Source organism: Haemaphysalis longicornis, unplaced genomic scaffold, assembly GCF_048455015.1.
Source record: "Haemaphysalis longicornis isolate Haplotype H1 unplaced genomic scaffold, Haemaphysalis longicornis Haplotype H1 scaffold_2, whole genome shotgun sequence".
NCBI lineage: Eukaryota > Metazoa > Arthropoda > Arachnida > Ixodida > Ixodidae > Haemaphysalis > Haemaphysalis longicornis.
Genome location: NW_027526295.1, coordinates 85,405,224 through 85,422,742, shown reverse-complemented (window position 1 = coordinate 85,422,742; position 17,519 = coordinate 85,405,224). Strand labels below are relative to the sequence as shown.

The 17,519-nt window shown below is 47.0% G+C and overlaps 1 protein-coding gene across 1 annotated transcript in view; it reads right to left on the bottom strand.

Annotated features, from left to right (window-relative positions):
• LOC144168145 (uncharacterized) overlaps nucleotides 1-17,519 on the bottom strand; it is a 37,767-nt gene that overhangs the window by 14,429 nt on the left and 5,819 nt on the right. The window contains exon 2 of the mRNA XM_077697193.1: nucleotides 11,148-11,363. Within this exon, the coding sequence (XP_077553319.1) occupies nucleotides 11,148-11,363 (216 nt within the window). The remainder of the gene's footprint in view (nucleotides 1-11,147; nucleotides 11,364-17,519) is intronic.

Sequence of the window (17,519 nt, the reverse complement as noted above, 5' to 3'; positions counted from 1 at the left end):
TGGGATTGACTTGACTCTTGACTTGGATTGACTTGTGGGATCGACTCTCCAATAGCCTGCAATCCAGAAGCAGAAACTCTGCACTACAAGACTACTTGGTCCAACTCGGTTAACTCTTTTGTTACGGCGGAAAAACAGCCGATTTTGAGTGCTCCCAGAAAACGTTTTTTTTTCTTGAGCTACTGGACACACTTAGCCTTGCTATGCATGAAATTGCAGCTCATAGATTGCTCTTCAAAACACATAGCAGAACTTTTGTTGAAGGTACAATTACTTACAGTTTATTCGTCAAGTAATAAAAAAAAGCCCCCAAGAAAAGCATACAAAAAAAACAAATTGGCACTTTTACCGAGACTAAAACTTATTTCAGGGATTTTAAGATATACAAATTGTTCCTGCGTTCCTTGGCTATAAATGGGTCTTTAAAAAAGGTGACCGAAATGATATGGGAAACTATAGACCATTATCGATACTTCCCGTCTTCTCTAAGATTCTCGAAAAAGTAATACTAAAGCGACTATCGCAATTTGAACAAAAACATAACATAATATCGGAGTGCCAATTTGGGTTTCGCAAGGGTTCCAGTACACAACACGCTTTGCTGACTCAAAAGGAACATCTACTCACACAACTTGAGCAGGGAAAGCTTGTTTTAGGAATCTTCATCGACTTGTCAAAGGCATTCGACCACATTAATCACAATCTGTTACTTGAAAAGCTTGCGCAGTATGGTATTCGGGGAAAGGCCGGATCACTGGTGCGATCTTATCTTGAACACCGAAGCCAAATAGTTACTGTGGACGGTTCTTCCTCTGATCCTTTGCCAGTTCTAGCAGGAGTACCCCAGGGCAGCATTTTAGGACCTTTTTTATTTAATATGTTTGTGAATGACATAGTCAGTATTGGGCCGCATGCTAAATTCGTCATTTACGCAGACGACACCACTATATTCTTAACTGGTAGCGTAGCCGATGATTTAATTGATGATGCAAACCTAATTTTACTTAAACTAGATGCATGGACGCAAAAGAATTGTCTGAAAATAAACATTGCTAAGACTAAAGCTGTACTTTTCCGGGCCAGAAATAAAACCGTAATAATCAACAACACAATATCTTTAAGATCAACCGCTGTGGAAATTGTACCAAGAATTAAGACTTTAGGGGTAATTTTTCACGAAAACCTTTCATGGGATAGTCACGTAACTTCCCTAATCGTGAAGTTATCGCAGGTAGTTGGCTTACTGTACCGCCACCAGCACATATTACCACGTAACATTATGTTGTTAGTATATAATACTTTATTTTTATCCAGAATTAATTATTGCCATTTAGTATGGGCATCAACTACTCAAACGAATCTACAGAGTATAGACAGATTACAAAAAAAGTTTATTAGAGTTCTCGAAAACCTTCCTACGCGTTCACCTACGCAACATTTATTTCCGAAATATAATATAATGCCTATTGCAAAAACGTTCGATTACCTACTATGTAAAGCTGTAAAGCAGGCTACGCTTAACTCCCCCTTTTTTTCTAAATTAGCAGAACTTCAAGAGAGCACCAAAACATACCGAACGAGACATGTTGAACCGTTCTGTGTCAAAACGTACAATACTACATATGGACTGCAAACCCTACAAAACAAACTTCCCAGACTATTAAATGAACTAAATCGCCAGGACATTAGACTCCCCGAAACGACTTTCCGAGGACTACGAGATTATTTTAAAAAATGTTGAATGTACTGATTGTTTGTTGCGCATCGGATTGTTTGTTGCACATCTTCCCTCGCTTGTATTGATGTCCCTGCAAAATTGTATTGTTTTTATTTTCATTTTTTTCTTTCTTTTTCTCCAGTGTATAGCCCTGTATTTGACTGTGTTATTCTTTGTATAATAAATGATATTATATTCTTTGTATGATACATGATATTATATTCTTCGTTGTATGTATCTGTTTTATGGCGCAAGGGCAACGATGGCCAAAGAGCGCCAACGTAATGGTTGATCATTTTGAATGATGTTTAATAAAATGGTGCTGTAAATGTGACGATTTTAAAAGAGGTTAGTGTGGGGGTGTATACAGCCCCTCATTTAAAACAACAATAAAATTGGGGAAATGGGAATGGCAAGGTAAGAATGTAAAAAAAAATAAATAAATAAATAGACACTCATAGCGTCCTCCCACTCTGAGGGGCCCCGAGGTTACACGTGGTATGATATGCGGTTTAAAAAGCCAATGTCTCCCAGGTAAGCAAAAAGGCGTTTACTTGGAATTAAGGGTTGATCAGCTAAAAACATCGAGGGATGAAGAGGAATATTGTGAGTGTAGAGTTCCCGGAAGTGCTTTTTCCTTGCCTTGTGGAAGTACCCACACTCAACTAAGACATGGCTGACGGATAGGCGATGTCCGCACCTGTCACATTGTGGCGGTGGTTTGCCCTGCAGAAGGTGCGAGTGAGTAGCGTATGTATGGCCTATTCGTAATCTGCACATGTATACTTCCGTTGTTCTGTTGTGTTTTTCTGTGTAGTAGCTGCCTAATTGGGGTTTTATAGTGTGGAGTTTGTTATCTGTCTGAGTGTCCCAGTGTTGCTGCCAGCGTTGTCGGATTGCCTTTCGAATGAAGGGTTTCCAGTCAAGATAGGGAAGCTGCTGAACGTCGACGCTGCAGCGAAGTGCTGCCGCAGCGGCGCTCTGGTCTGCGAGTTCATTACCAGGAATGCCACTGTGTCCAGGCACCCAACACACGACTATGACCTGTTTTAAAGCGTAGGCTGCCATTATCTTTTTAACTAACCTGTTCAGCACAATGTTCCTACTTGGTTTTCCATAATGCAGTGCTGTCACAACACTCAATGAGTCTGTGTATATAATGGATTGTTGTGTCTTTGTTTGTAACATGTGTTCTAGCGTAATTAATATAGCATGTGCCTCAGCCGTAAATATACTTGTGTTTCTGTTTAGTGTCCTTGTGCTGGCAAAGTTGGGACCGTGTGCAGCACATGCCACAGCAGTGGCAGTTTTGGAGGCATCTGTGTAAAAGGCAGTGTATGGGAATTTGTTTTGCAAGTGCAGGAACTGTTGTCGGATGAGTTCTGCGGGTGAATGTTTTTTGTAAATTTCCTTGAACGACATGTCACAGGTGACAGGGCGCAGTTCCTCAAGTTCCTCCGCATCCACCTTCACTCGAATAGAGAAAGGCAGAGGCAGCGACGGACGGCTCAAACACAGCCTTTCGGACGCTTTGTTTTCGAGAATAGCATTTAGCGGATGACTATTTAAGGATGTTGCCCTTACGCAGTATAAAAGTGCCATGTATGTACGCTGGTGCTCTAAGCACCATTGATCTGTTTCTGCATAAAGGCTTTCAATATGACTCGTCCGGAAAGCCCCGGACGCCAGGCGGAGCCCCAAGTGCAGCACTGCGTCCAGCATTTTTAGAGCTGTTTTTGAGGCAGACCCATACACTACACTACCGTAGTCTATACGGGACCTGACAAGACTGTTAAGAACACGTAAAAGGCATGTTGTATCTGCAGCGTATGACTGGCGGGAAAGGACTTTTAAGATGTTCATAGGTCTTCATGCATTTCATTTTAAGTTGTTTAATGTGTGGGATGAATGTACGTTTATCATCTAAAACTACTCCAAGAAACTTGTGTTCTCTTTTTACGGGTATGTCGACTCCCTTAAGTTGTATGGTTGGTTGCAGATGAATCCCACGCTTCCTGGAAAAGAGAACACAAGTGCTTTTCTGCGGATTTAGGATAAAACCACTTTTGTCTGCCCACTTGGCTAGTCTGTTCACAGCAACTTGGATCTGCCGTTCACAGATAGAGGAGTTGCATGACCTGAAGCTAATGTGAACGTCGTCTACATAGATTGAATAAAAAATGGTGGGTGGCAGTGCTCTCCCTAACGTATTCATTTTTACAATGAAAAGTGTGCAGCTAAGCACTCCACCCTGGGGAACGCCATTTTCTTGTGTATACGTCCTGGATAACGCTGCACCAACTCGTACCCGGAATGTTCTATCTGATAAGTAGCTTTCCAGTGTGTTTAACATGTTTCCACAAATGCCGAAAGATTTAAGGTCATGCAGGATGCCATACCGCCAAGTAGTGTCATAGGCCTTTTCGATGTCAAAAAATACAGATATACAGTGTTGTTTATGGGCAAAAGCTTCTTTAACATAAGATTCAACAGCTATAAGATTGTCAGTTGTTGACCTGCCCAACCGAAAGCCTGCCTGGCAGCTATCAAGGACACCATGATATTCCAAGAAATAGATAAGCCGTCTATTGATCATCTTTTCAAAGAGCTTGCTCAAGCAGCTTGTCAAAGCAATAGGGCGATAGCTTGTTACAGAAGAGGCATCTTTCCCCTCTTTCAATATAGCCAACACAATTGCCTCTTTCCAAGCATGAGGGAAGTACCCAGCACACCATATCTTGTTGTACAATAAGAGAAGAGTATTGAGGGTATCTATGTGCAGGTGCTGAATCATTGTGTATGTTATTTTATCAGCTCCTGGCGCCGAAGCACGGCATGTGTTGAGGGCTACCATAAGTTCCTGCAGCGAAAAAGGAGAGTTATACCCATCATTAGATTTCTTGTGGTCACGAATAGACTTTCTTTCAATAGATTCTTTGTATCGCAGGAATGTCTCAGTGTACTGGGAGGAGCTGGAAATATGTTCAAAGTGCTGTCCCAGGGTGTTTGCTTCGTCTTCAAGTGTATCGCCAGTGGAGCTGACAAGAGGTGTGACATATGTTTTCTGCCCCTGCAGTTTCCGTATCCTGTTCCAAACTTTGCGCGCATCTGTATAGGAATTAATTGATGATAGAAAAGACCTCCAACTATCTGTTTTTGCCTGACGTCGGATTAGCCGTCCCATGGCTGTTGCGCGCTTGAAGGAAATTAGGTTTTCTGCAGTAGGATACCTGCGGAGGACCCCCCAGGCCTTATTCTGAGCATTTCTGGCCTTCTTGCAATCGTCATTCCACCAGGGCCTCTGAAGATTACGTGTGGTACCGGAGGTATGGGGAATAGAAACGCTAGCAGCATCAAGTATATGTGCTGTGATGAAGAAGCACGCTTCATCAATATCTAAGTGTGTTATTGATGTGTAAGTAAGTTTCGACATCTCTTTAAACGTTGCCCAGTCGGCACCAGCTTCTTTAAACTTTTCATGTGAAGTGTAACTGTAGGGGCATTTTTCTAAATATCTGAGGGTGACTGGGAAGTGGCCGCTCCCGTAGGGATTCGTACCCGCTTCCCATTCGATGGACGGAAAAAGAACGGGGGAGCCTATAGCAAGATCAATGTGTGAATATGTGTGGTGTGCTATATTGTAGTATGTCGGCTGCTTTTTGTTAAAGAGACAAGCTCCGGATGACAAGAGAAAGTTTTCTATCAACCGGCCCCGGGAATCTGTGCGTTCCGATCCCCATAGTGGGCTGTGCGCATTAAGGTCACCAACTAGTAAAAACGGTTCTGGCAGTTGATCTATAAGGGACTCAAATTCGTAACTGGACAGACGATATTCAGGGGGAATGTACAGTGAGCAAATTGTAGTTAACTTATTGAAGATAATTGCCCGAACAGCAACCGCTTCTAGGCCGGTGCGCAAATGAATAGATTGACAAGGACAGCTTTTTGTATAACTATTGCCACGCCACCAGAGCAGTGCGAGCAGCTGTCTCTGTCTTTTCTAAATACTGAGTATTGGTTTAGGAAGTTGGTATGCTTAGAGTTCAAGTGAGTCTCTTGTAAACACAGGACAGTTGTTTGAGTTTTGTGTAGGATTTCATATATATCATCTAGGTCATTAATTAATCCTCTACAGTTCCACTGCGTAACTATTTGTGCTACCATAAATGTTTAAAGAAGATTTTGGCTGGTGAAGACTAGGGATGGATGTATCACCTACCACACTCAGGTATGATCTGGGCCAGTGACACGGGGGGCTGCTGGCTTTTTTCCCCGCCCCGCCATGGAGCGCTGTTCTTTCACCGCCTTAGGTGCTGGCCGAGACGGTGTCATGTCTATGTCCTCGTCTGAGTGCTGGGACAGCGACGAGATGGAGTCCTTGCGGCCTCCGACACGGAATATGTTCGAAGTGGAGGAAGGATTCCCTCCCACCATCGTTTGTTGCGTGTTGGACGCAGAGGCGGTCGAAGGACCCGCCACATCTACATCCATGGCCACCTGAGGTCCGGTAGCCGGAAGAGGGGGACCAACGGCAGAGCCGTCACTCCTGGCGTTCGTGGCCGACGCAACACTTGCGGGTGCCACACGTGTTGTGTCAGCTGGTTGGGCTGCCTTAGGCAGCACCTTGGGGGGCTGGGGCGGCACCAAGTCTGCTTCGCAGTACTGGGTGGCCGCAGTGACAAGACGCCGCTCCGCCCCCCGGCGAGCTGCGTCGGCATACTTCGCAGAAGCAAAGGCGCTGAGCCTTTTACGCGTTTCTAGGTAAGAGATGTTCTCGCTGACTTTAAGGTTGAGTATATTCTTCTCAAGTTTGAATGTTTCACACGTCCTTGAGTACGCTGTGTGCGGGCCACTGCAGTTCGGACACTTAATCAATGTGCTGTTGCAATTCTCTTTGGGGTAGTCGTGCTCTGAGCACTTTGCACACGTTAAACGCCCACGGCAGTTGCTAGTACTGTGCCCATAACGTTGGCACTTAAAGCACCGACGCGGGTTGGGGATATATGGTCGGACGGTACATCGAAGAAAGCCTGCATTCACAAATTCGGGTAAGGTACTGCGGTGAAAGGTGAGGACAAGATGTTTGGTTTTGATTTCCTGATTTTCTCGACGCATAGTGATCCTCCTTACTGCAATGACGCCCTGGTCGCGCAGGCCCTCGAGGATGTCAGAGTCAGTTTCATTGCAGAGATCAGATTCGGATATCACACCTTGGGATGTATTTAGCGTTCGGTGGGCAGTGACTTTGATTTTCAGGTCGCCAATGAGGGTTTGTTCAAGAAGCTTTTTTGATTGTGCCGGGTTGTTTACTTCTACAAGGATCTCTCCAGAGGTCAGTTTCTTGGCTTTGTAGTGTTTTCCCACAACACGTTCTATGCACTTAGCTATTAAGAAAACGGATGTAGATGTCACTGGCTTTGTATTGTCTTCGGATGCAATGATCAAGAACCGGGGAAAGTTGTCAGGTATTTGGAACGATAGGTCAGGCAATGGGGGAAAGTTCGCTTCGGTGCGGCCCCTTTTGGGGGGCCGATCAGTGGGTTTAGAAAATTTTGAAAGAACCATGCAGCATAGAAAAAAAGCAGGGAACGGGGGTACTTCCTTCGCTCGGTTTACCCTGATGCCGAGAGAGGTCCCGGAGCTCCCTGCCTGGTAAACAGACAGGGAGCCCATCCGCCGGAGCTTGACCACGGCTCCGACAGCCACCGTTTGTGGTTTCTACCCTTCACCTTAAAACTCCTAGCCACGGTAGGATACAGCGTAAGTATGGGGGCTCGGGGTCCGCGGTATCGCCAGTACCGTCACCAAGATTGCTCAAGGTGTTATATTCTTCGTTATTCTTTGTGTAATACCTGATAGCATGTGCAGTTTGTGTAATGCCCAATTACGTGTAGTACCACAGTACGGCTTCTGCGTATTTACTGTGTTGACAGTTTTTTTTGGTCCATTTTCTTTATTTTTTTTACTCTCTCTCTTTTGCTCTTCTTTTCTTTTCAATATACAAGTTGTATTTGATGTTGCCGTTACGCTGCCCAGTGCTTGGGGGCTTGCAGCTCTGTCAAGCTGTCGATTTTTGACAGCTTTTACTGCTCGCTCCCAGCGTCATGTACGTTGTGCAAGATGCGAATAAAGACAAACAAACAAACAAATCGACAGTGTACACCAAGGTTTGGATTTTTGAAGGCCCGTCAACCTAGCGGAACTGGCGGTTGTGCCACACCGCAAAGGCACTGAAGGGTGAGCGAGTCTCTGTAAAATGTGCATCCAAGCATACTCTTTTGTGTTCTCGCACAAAATCTTTATCAGTTCGGTGGTAAAAAACAAGAAAAAAAATCCAGCGCTCTCGAGAAGCGTCGCCCATCGCCCTGCAGCGCTAATCTGACACGAGCGCCAGGTTATCTTGAAGGTGATAGCACGATACGGTGCGGTGAATTTGGCAAAATATCCGGGCCGTACGTTGTCGAGACCCTAAACACAAAAACATCCCCATCGCGAGGGGAACGATCAAATGCAGAGCATTTCCGCGGGGGGCGCGCTTGCAAGTCGTATGGATTACGTATTGGTTGTTGTTGTAATTGTTGTCTTCCAGCGTAGACATTGTCGATGAAGTGAATGGTACGTGAAACGTGCCGTGAACCCCCTGCCGCGACTATGACGCAACGTGGAGCGGCTATGATGCAACGTGGCGCGGCTATGACGCAACACAATCCAACACAATCCACTTTAATCCAATCCAATGCAAATCCAAACCAATCCAATCCAAGCCAATCCAATCGAATCCAATCCAATGACCCTCGCAAGAGAGTGTTATAGCGCCGAAATCGCGCCACCACACGAACGCGTGATGTTGACGTCATGATCACGCCGCAGATGTTAGTGACCGGAGCGCGCGCGAACGACATCTGTGGTTTAAGCGCGAACCGACCGCGGCGAGAGAGCGCGATGCGAGCTCCCCCACCTGTTCTTGCGCGCGAACCGACTGTTGCTCAGCGCGAACCCAACGCGGCGAGAGAGGGTGTTGCGCACGTCCCCACCTGTTGTGCGCCCGAACCGAACGCGGCGAGAGAGGGTGTTGCGAGCGGAGAGAAGGCGAGGAGGACGCGGGGGAGAGGGCGCACCTGTGGCCGACGGTTGAATGAGTCCAGGATATAAGGCGCGTGCGTAACCTTCCATTCTGTGTCGGCTTTGTGGCGCAGTCGGTAGAGCACCATGTACCTTGCGTTCCGCCCGCAGAGTCGTGGGATCGAAACCTGGCGCCGGTAAGTATTGTTTTTTTGTATAGTGTATGGGGAGCGATGCGGACTACGGACGTCAACGCGGGTGACATCGTGAGTTACTGAAATGCTCTGCATTGAAAAGTAAAACCGCAGTCGTAAGATAACAAGCTAGTTTTGTTTATAAATACAGCGCGGAGTCGCAACGAAATTACCTGCCAGCTCTTGTTGAAGTGCGAGGCACCTGAACCGGAGCTTCTCCGTCCAAACTGAAATCTGAATATCCCCATTCGCTGCTTGACCCATCACTGCTGCTGGAATCAGAAAAATCGACAGTAGGAGCTGCCGAAGGGCTTGCTACAGCAGTCCGACTGTGCGGAGCGCGGCGCGAACCTGACGCCATTTTCCTCCTAATCCCCTCTACCTTCGGTTCAAATTTCTCTTGCTACACCGCCCCCACACGCGACACATAAACAAACGAAACCAAAACTGAAAAAGAAGTTGCCAATGAACACACCAGATGGCGATAGTTGTCTGTGGAGCGCAGGTTTCAGATTTGCGGGAGATTTGGAATCATCGGAAGCCGGCTTCCGATTGCCTATGGCGCCGGAGTGAAAGAGAGTATCAGAAGGACGTGGACCAAGCGTGCCTTTAGATGGCGCAATGTGTCACTTGGCTTTGTTCACTAGGAAATACGTATACGCGTCCTGGTACGTCACCGGGTGAAAAAGGCGCACCTACGCATGCGGAAAACCGGGCGCGGCTCTTCTGTGTGCTGGGAAACGCAACAGGCGACTCCCGCGTACAATACCAGGACTGCCCCTCCGCTCACTGTTCTCTCTAAAAATTGACCGCGTATCAGCTCCTTTCGTTGTAAATGTCGACGAAAGAAGATAGTCTTTCGTCGACATCTGCCAAGTAAATACCTCGCTTCTCTTTCCCGCTCCCCTACCATGCTGCTAGTCTTCCGATGCGCTCGTCCCAAGGTAAACGCGCAAAGGATTCAGGCACACACACGCTCAACAAAGGATTTGCTCAAGTCAATTTAAATTTACCGCGTTCCACTGCTCCAGGCCAGGTGCCTCGATGTCAGCGCTGTCGTACGTCGGAGACGAGCGTGAATCGAGGCGCCCTACTTCAAAGTTTATAGAACCACGTTGACCTCCTCCACGTGCGTTTCAAGCAGAACGTGCGTTTCAAGCCTATCAAGTGGAACCTTTAGTAACTGTTGCCGCTTGGTTTCTTAAAATGCCGCCAGAAGCTATAGTGGCACGGGCGACAGGAGGCGACGGAGTGAATATTTTTTGTGCAGTGGATGTAGTATTTCATTGTGCAAAAATCAAGCATCCTGAATGTTTTATAAAGGAACACTGTATATATTACTTCCGTATTGATTGTTGGCCTTATATTAGCGTAATGTCCTGTTTCTGTTCAACAATGTTGACAAGTATGACCCTTGACAGCGGACTTCGAAGTTTAGATTTGGCTGTGGGTATATAAGTGTATGACAGCTGCATCTTACCGGTACTCACCTACGGGGCAGAAACTTGGAGGCTCACTAAGAGGGTTCAACTTAAATTGAGAACGACTCAGCGGGCAATGGAGCGGAAAATGATAGGTGTAACATTAAGTGACAAGAAGAGAGCGGAGTGGGTCAGGGAGCAAACTGGTGTTAAAGACATATTAGTAGAAATTAAGAAGAAGAAATGGACGTGGGCAGGGCATGTATTGCGAAGGCAAGATAACCGCTGGTCATTAAGGGTAACAGAGTGGATCTCTAGAGAAGGCAAGCGCTGCAGGGGGCGGCAGAAAGTTAGATGGGCAGATGAGGTCAAGAAGTTTGCGGGGATAAATTGGTCACAGTTGGCACAGGACCGAGGTAATTGGAGAATAATGGGAGAGGCCTTTGCCCTGCAGTGGGCGTAGACAGGCTGGTGATGATGATATAAGACTATTGCCCAGACCTTATTTCACTTTGGCCGGGTGGCCGTATCGAGTCACTGACAGACCAAAATTTCTGCGTTTAAGTATCCCAAGAACGGCTATTGTTTTCAATATTAGGGTCCCCACGTCTACAGATAGCCGCGCTTCAGTTCCTACGCAAGACCCTTCCACACTCGCCCAACCAGACCCCAGGTCCGACAACGTTGGAGCTGTACCAGAAGATTTAGTACACTTCCGGTAATTAAGATTTCCCAAGTATTCCCGCCGCTTACGTGCTTAGCGAAGACGGAGCACTCGTCGCTGACGCATAGCGAGAGCGTCTCGAGGCCCGTGTCATGGTGAAAGATGGTGACGAGCACGATGGCGACGACCGCTGTGACCGCGATGCCGCAGGACACGACGTAGCCCAGCGTCTGTCGCAGCGTGCACGACGCGCCGCCTTGCTTGCGGAACAGCCTCGATCGCCGGGTGGCGTCGTCCGCCGTCACCTGCGTCCACAGAACGAGTGCGCAGACAGGACGCGGTGAGTGGAGGAGCTTTCGAGAGGGAGTGGCATGTCGTATGCCATTTCGTGATGATGATGATTGGGAATTTAAGGCACAAGGCCGACTAAGGGCGAAGAGCGTCAAGAAAAAGCTGTTTTATGAGGACGAAGTGATGATAAATATAAAGCACTTCACTAAAAGTATACGTTAAATGATATAAAAGACAAGGAAGATGACTGGTGTGAAGGGCCAGGGTGTCAACGCGCATGGTAAGTAATGAGGTGTAAAAACTTCACATCGCTAAGGAAACTTAAGAGCACGCTTGTGGGTGATTATGGGGTCGTCTCCTAGAAAGTACGATGGGTGTAGTGGAATGTGTTGTCTGTAAGTTGTGCGAAGTGTTTGTGTCGTGTTGTTTCTAGTTCCTTGCATTGTATGAGGATGTGCATCACGGATAGGGCCTCTCCACACCTGCTACACAGAGGTCTTGGAGATCCAGTGAGCAGGTGGGAGTGTGATGCATGTGTGTGCCCTATCCGTAATCTAGCCAAGGCGACATCTGTGTATCTACTGCGTCTTATACTATTTCGTGATTACCGTATCAAGACAATCTTCGATCTCTCAGTGTATGATTTCGGTTGCGAGAAAAGTTTCCATTAAAGGTTAGTAAACTGTTGTAGAAAGAAGAAGAGACGATAGAGGGACTTTGCATCTAATGTGTGGCCGAGTATATTTCGTGCATGCATGTCGATTCAAGCTATTTAAATTCAAGTCGAATCATTCGCACATTTTCTGCTATTAATTGAAGCAGAAGAAAGGGAAGCTGGTACTCTCGAGTGCGCTAATACAACTGTATCCTACGCTTTAAGGGCAGTTACCAGAGCGCCGAAGCGGCGAGCTGGTAGGACCCAACACCGATTGTAGGCGGGCCAGTTGGTACATAACTGAGTTACAAACAGCGCAAGAACAAGACGATAGGAGGATCACACAAACACAGCGCCGTGTTTGTGTGATCCTCCTCTCGTCTTGTTCTTGCGCTGTTTGTAACTCAGTGGTAGTACCCAGTTATATGGACACAAATAGTTCAGAAACAGGCACAGAACACAACTGCCCGCGTTGCCGTGTTGGTAAGGTGTCGGAAACATATCGGCGAGGCTGTGGGTTCGGTTCCTATACCGGACGCGTTTTGTTTTCTTCTCATACCTTTATAAATTTTCAGAAAATCGCTGTCTGCATTGGAAAAACGGTTAAAGTGCTCTTCCTGAGTTCTCCTGAGCGTCGTAGACTACTGAAACCTCTTTCTGCGCATTCAAAAAACCTCTTATCGTTATCAATATTAAGGTACATGCATAAGGAGGCGCGCTGCTGCGGCAACCTTGGTGCCAAATATAGAAGTAGTATAAGAGGACGTCCACTCAGCCGACTGTACCTGGCATGCTGCATGCAGATACTCGCGCAACGGCCCGGGGTTTATAAAGAAAATCCTGTTCCGCCCCAAGTTGTCGGAGCGGCACTGGCAACCGCCACAATCTTAGGATGCGTTTACACAAATATACCTGCTGCCCAGGTATACAGCCGCCCAGGCAGCGACGTTTGTGAAGCATCGGACGTGCAATACAAAGGTCGTGAGTTCGGTCCCCATCCTTGGAGCGTATTTTTCTCCAACTCTCTTTTCCCAAAAGTGGTTTTATTCACTCTATATGCCGGCAATGTACTATTATGAGCAATATGAAGGGGAACACAGGAACGCCGAGAAAACACCCTCAGACCGAGCTGTGGTATGGGTGGTACGCAGCGGCCGCCGTCGGAGTCAAGGTGGAAAAGGGGTCGTTTTTATTTAACAACTGTTCGCATTACCGTCCTGCATTTGCAAAGTGCGGAACTTCGCATCGCCAGCAAACCGTTACAAAATGTAGCACTGTTCTTAAGTTCGATATTGATTTATGGTAAATCTGAAGGGTGAGTTGAAAATATGTTTATGGGCGCTTGCCGAATATAAAAAAAAACTAAAGAAATAAGGCAATAGCGTCATCCCAGCTCATGCTCGTCCTTTGTTTTGTTCGTTGGTGGCCTAATAGCGCGTCATCGGTTTGAAATACAGGGCGACCTTGGCCGAAGAGGTTGTGCGAAGAAAAAGGGGACCCCGACATGCCCCCGCCGGAGGGGCACGAGTAAATGCAGAGCATTAGCGGCGTTACGCGCGTGGCGGTGGCGATGGGTGTTGTAATGGTGGTGGTAGGGTTGTTGTTGTTGGTATGATTGGGGAGAGAGAGAACGAGACGAGTATTAGATAACGTCAAGTGTTAGTCGGCTGACGCGCCGACACCCGGGTTTATATTCCCAACGAACGCAGTAGAGGGAGAGGAGGCGGAGAGAGAGCGCGCTATCACGCCACCGTCACGCCACTACGCGCCCGCACCTGCTGTTGCTACGGTGCTTGCAATGGCGGAGCGCGCGCTGCACCTGTTGTTGCAAGCGTGTTGAGAGCGAGGAGGAGTGGGGGAGAGGGCGCAGCTGCCGTGGTGCGTACGCCGAGTTACGAACGCATAACATCGTGAGTTATTAAAGAAATGCTCTGCATTTAAAAAAGAATGAAAGAAAGAAAATAAAATCAATCTGTGTAAGCCACTGCGACGATTACCGTCTTATCGGCTGACGAACGTTGCCGTGTTATCGGCGAAATGACGCACGCTGCTGTTTTGCAGAAATGCCAGCGTGGTGGGAGTGCCAACAGCTAGTGGAAGAGCCTCCTCCTTTCCCCTTTGTTTTTCACAGCGCCACGCGCGTATCACTCCGAGCCTGGTTCGAAGCTGTTTGCCACGCGTTCCCGTGTTCCATTTCATATAGCTCAAAATAGTGCATCCGGACAACAGACGTGTGTGCGTACGTGTATGTGTGGGTCGCAGCGTCAACGGACGAGGTGGTTAATTTGTGCACGGCCAATGGCATCTAGTACGGCGAATGAAGCCCTGGACAAAAGCCCGGATTATAGAGGCAATGATGTCTATCACTGTCCTCCTACACGGTCTTCACGCGCGTGAAGGTTCAGTCAGGCTACACGACCGTTCTTGTACGCATGTGCCCGCGTGCGAGGATGGTGGAGTTCAGGATAACATATAACATAACTTAGCACAACGACAAGCAAGCGAACACAGAAAAGTTTCCAATTCCTGAATGGGCCTTGGGCAGAGCTCTTACAAGTATTCGCGTCGCATCCACAACCATGTCAGTGATAGAGTTGGAAGCGTGCAGAGACAATTGGTAATTTCACGTTTTCGTTAACGACACCACGCGCCCGCTTGAAACTGCGGAGTTGCTGCCCCATGAGTACTTGCTGTGCTAGAGTAAAACTGTATGTAAGTAAACAGATTTGAGCAAACGCAGTAACGGAAGTGTTCCTTTATAACATGAAAACGCAGTGAAGTAGCACGGTATGTACCAAATGTTGAGGGCGATGAAACTTTCACGGCAGGAAATGAAGGATCTGATTGCAGGACGATCTAGAACCAGAAACATCAGCCACAAAATAAGTTCGGTATCGCGGATTCACGGCGCAGCGTACGCATTGACAATTCGGTTTTATATTTCGGTAGTGTCTATTATCACGGAAGCCGCGAGAATTACCGCCAGGAATTTGCCACGGCTGTTGCCTCTCATTGAGTGAGTACGGCGCCCGGAGCTTCCTTTGGACAAATGTACCGCTAATACTCTCTGAAACGTTTCCTTCCGTGGCGTTGTAGTATAGTACCTGCTTTGTATTTGAAAGACTCGGGTTCGAATCCGGCATGAAGCAAATTTATCTTTCTTTTCGTTTTCAGATTTCGGCAAGTTTTGAGCATCTGGGTTATGTTAGGAAACTTTTCTCAACTCCGGTAATTATAGTTATGACGCGATTGGCGCAAAGGACTTCTCGGTTCTATTGAATTGGGTTTAAGATAGCTTGTTATTCGGTGCAGTTTAGTTAGGTTCGTTACAGTTAGGATAGGATACGTTATGTAGGGATGTGTTGCGTTAGTTTAGTTAGGGTATGACACGTTATGCTAGGTTAGGTTCGGCAGGGTTAGGTTAGGTTACGTTGCGTTAGGCTACGTTAGGTGAAATCTGGCCCTCACTTTCGGCGCTTGAATTGTGAGATGGTCCCAGTACGAGTGTATTTTGGTAACCCGTGCAAAATTGAGGTACTTTTTGGTCTATTACAAGTGAAAAATGGAGGCAAACTCGGATCTATTTAGTTTACTTCCGGTAATCATTTAACAATTTCAGGACTCCCACTCTTTGGAGAAAACTCCAGTGAGAAATCTCCGACGTTAATTCTCACGGCTGCCGTAAGAAAGGACGAAGCCTTATATTTCGACTCAAACTGTGCGCTCATGCCAACTTTCCTTAAAAGAAGCAACCCACGTCGTGCGGCCTCAACCAGCGCCACGAGGCCCAATTTATGCGCAATTTTCCTTTGCTCTTTCAAAGGACTTCCGCAAACACAAAAAAATCGGCCGCCATCCCGCCCTGCGAAAGATGATGATGATGATCGTTGGATGTTTATGGCGCAAGGCCAACTGGGGCAAAGAGCGCCAAAACAATAGTCGATGATAGGGGTGAAACCTTAAACACTAAGTAAAATCAGCAAAAACAAAAGTAAAATCACAACACGACAATGAGCATGGCTGGTGTATAGGGCCAGATTTCATGATGCGTGATAGGAAATGAGGTTTAAAAACTTGACGTCGGACAAATACTCAAACACACGTTTCACGGAAACAATGGCATCATCACCTAGGAAAAACGATGGATGTAGGGGGAGATGTTGTCTGTAGAGTTCTCTGAAGTGTTTGTGTCGTGTTGTGTGAAGTGCCTTGCATGTGATTAGTATGTGCACTACGGATAGGGCCTCTCCGCACCTGCCGCACTGGGGTCTAGGAGATCCCGTCAGCAGATACGAGTGCGTCGCATGGGTGTGCCCTATCCGTAGCCTTGCCAAGGCGACTTCTGTGTGTCTGTTGTGTGAGTCAGTTGTGTACCGTCCCAAGTGTGGCTTTATTACGTGTAGTTTGTTGTCTGTCTGTTCGTCCCAGTGTGTTTGCCATGTTCTGCGCAGGTGCTGTTTTATGTGAGGCTTGAGGTCTGTATATGGTACGCTTGTTATGTCGACAGTGTTCCTGAGTGCAGCAGCACCGGCCCTCTCGTCCGCCAACTCGTTCCCAGCGATCCCAGCGTGTCCTGGGACCCAGCAGAGGAGCAGCCGATGCTTCTCCGCATACACCGACATGATAGTGTTGAATACAAGATTAATTATGTGGTTTTTGGGGGGTTTATGCGATGATAATGCGCGAACAACACTCAAAGAATCTGTGTAGATGATAGAATTGGGAATTTGATTTTCAAGGATATGTCGTACAATCAGTAAAATTCCGTACGCCTCTGCTGAAAAAATTGTTGTGTGCACGCTCATGGTTCTGGCTGCATTGAAATTTGGACCATGAGCAGCGCACGACACCATAGTGGAGGTTTTAGAAGCGTCACTGTAGAATTCAGCACGTGGGTATTTGAACTGCAAAGAAAGAAAGTGCTGACGTATTGCAGCTCGCGGTACCCGATTTTTGTCAAGCTTTATAAAAGAAAGGTCACAGGACACAGGGCGAACTTGCCAAGGCGGTAAAATGTTTAAAGAGGATGACCTGTACACGTCTAAAAACGAAGCACTCAGATCCGAGGCTCGCTCTCTCGCTCGAAGTGAAAAAGGCGGAGTAATGGACGGGCGATTTACAAACAGCACAGATGTGGATGTATCGTTAAGGACAGGATAAAAAGGGTGGTTATTCTGAGATGAAATTTTAAAAGCATAAAGCAAGTCCATGTACGTTCGCTGGTTCTCAAGGCTCCATTTATTACATTCAACATATAGACTCTCGACAGGGCTAGTGCGAAAAGCACCCGACGCAAGCCGTAGCCCCAAGTGTAGTACTGGGTCAAGCATTCGCAATGCTGTTTTACTCGCCGACCCATATACCACACTGCCATAGTCCAAACGAGACCCAACCAAAGCAGTATACAAGCGCAGCAGGAGTTCTTTATCGGAACCATAGGATTGGTGTGAGAGAACCTTAAGGATATTCATTGTTTTAAGACATTTTTGTTTTAGTTGTTTCATATGAGAAATAA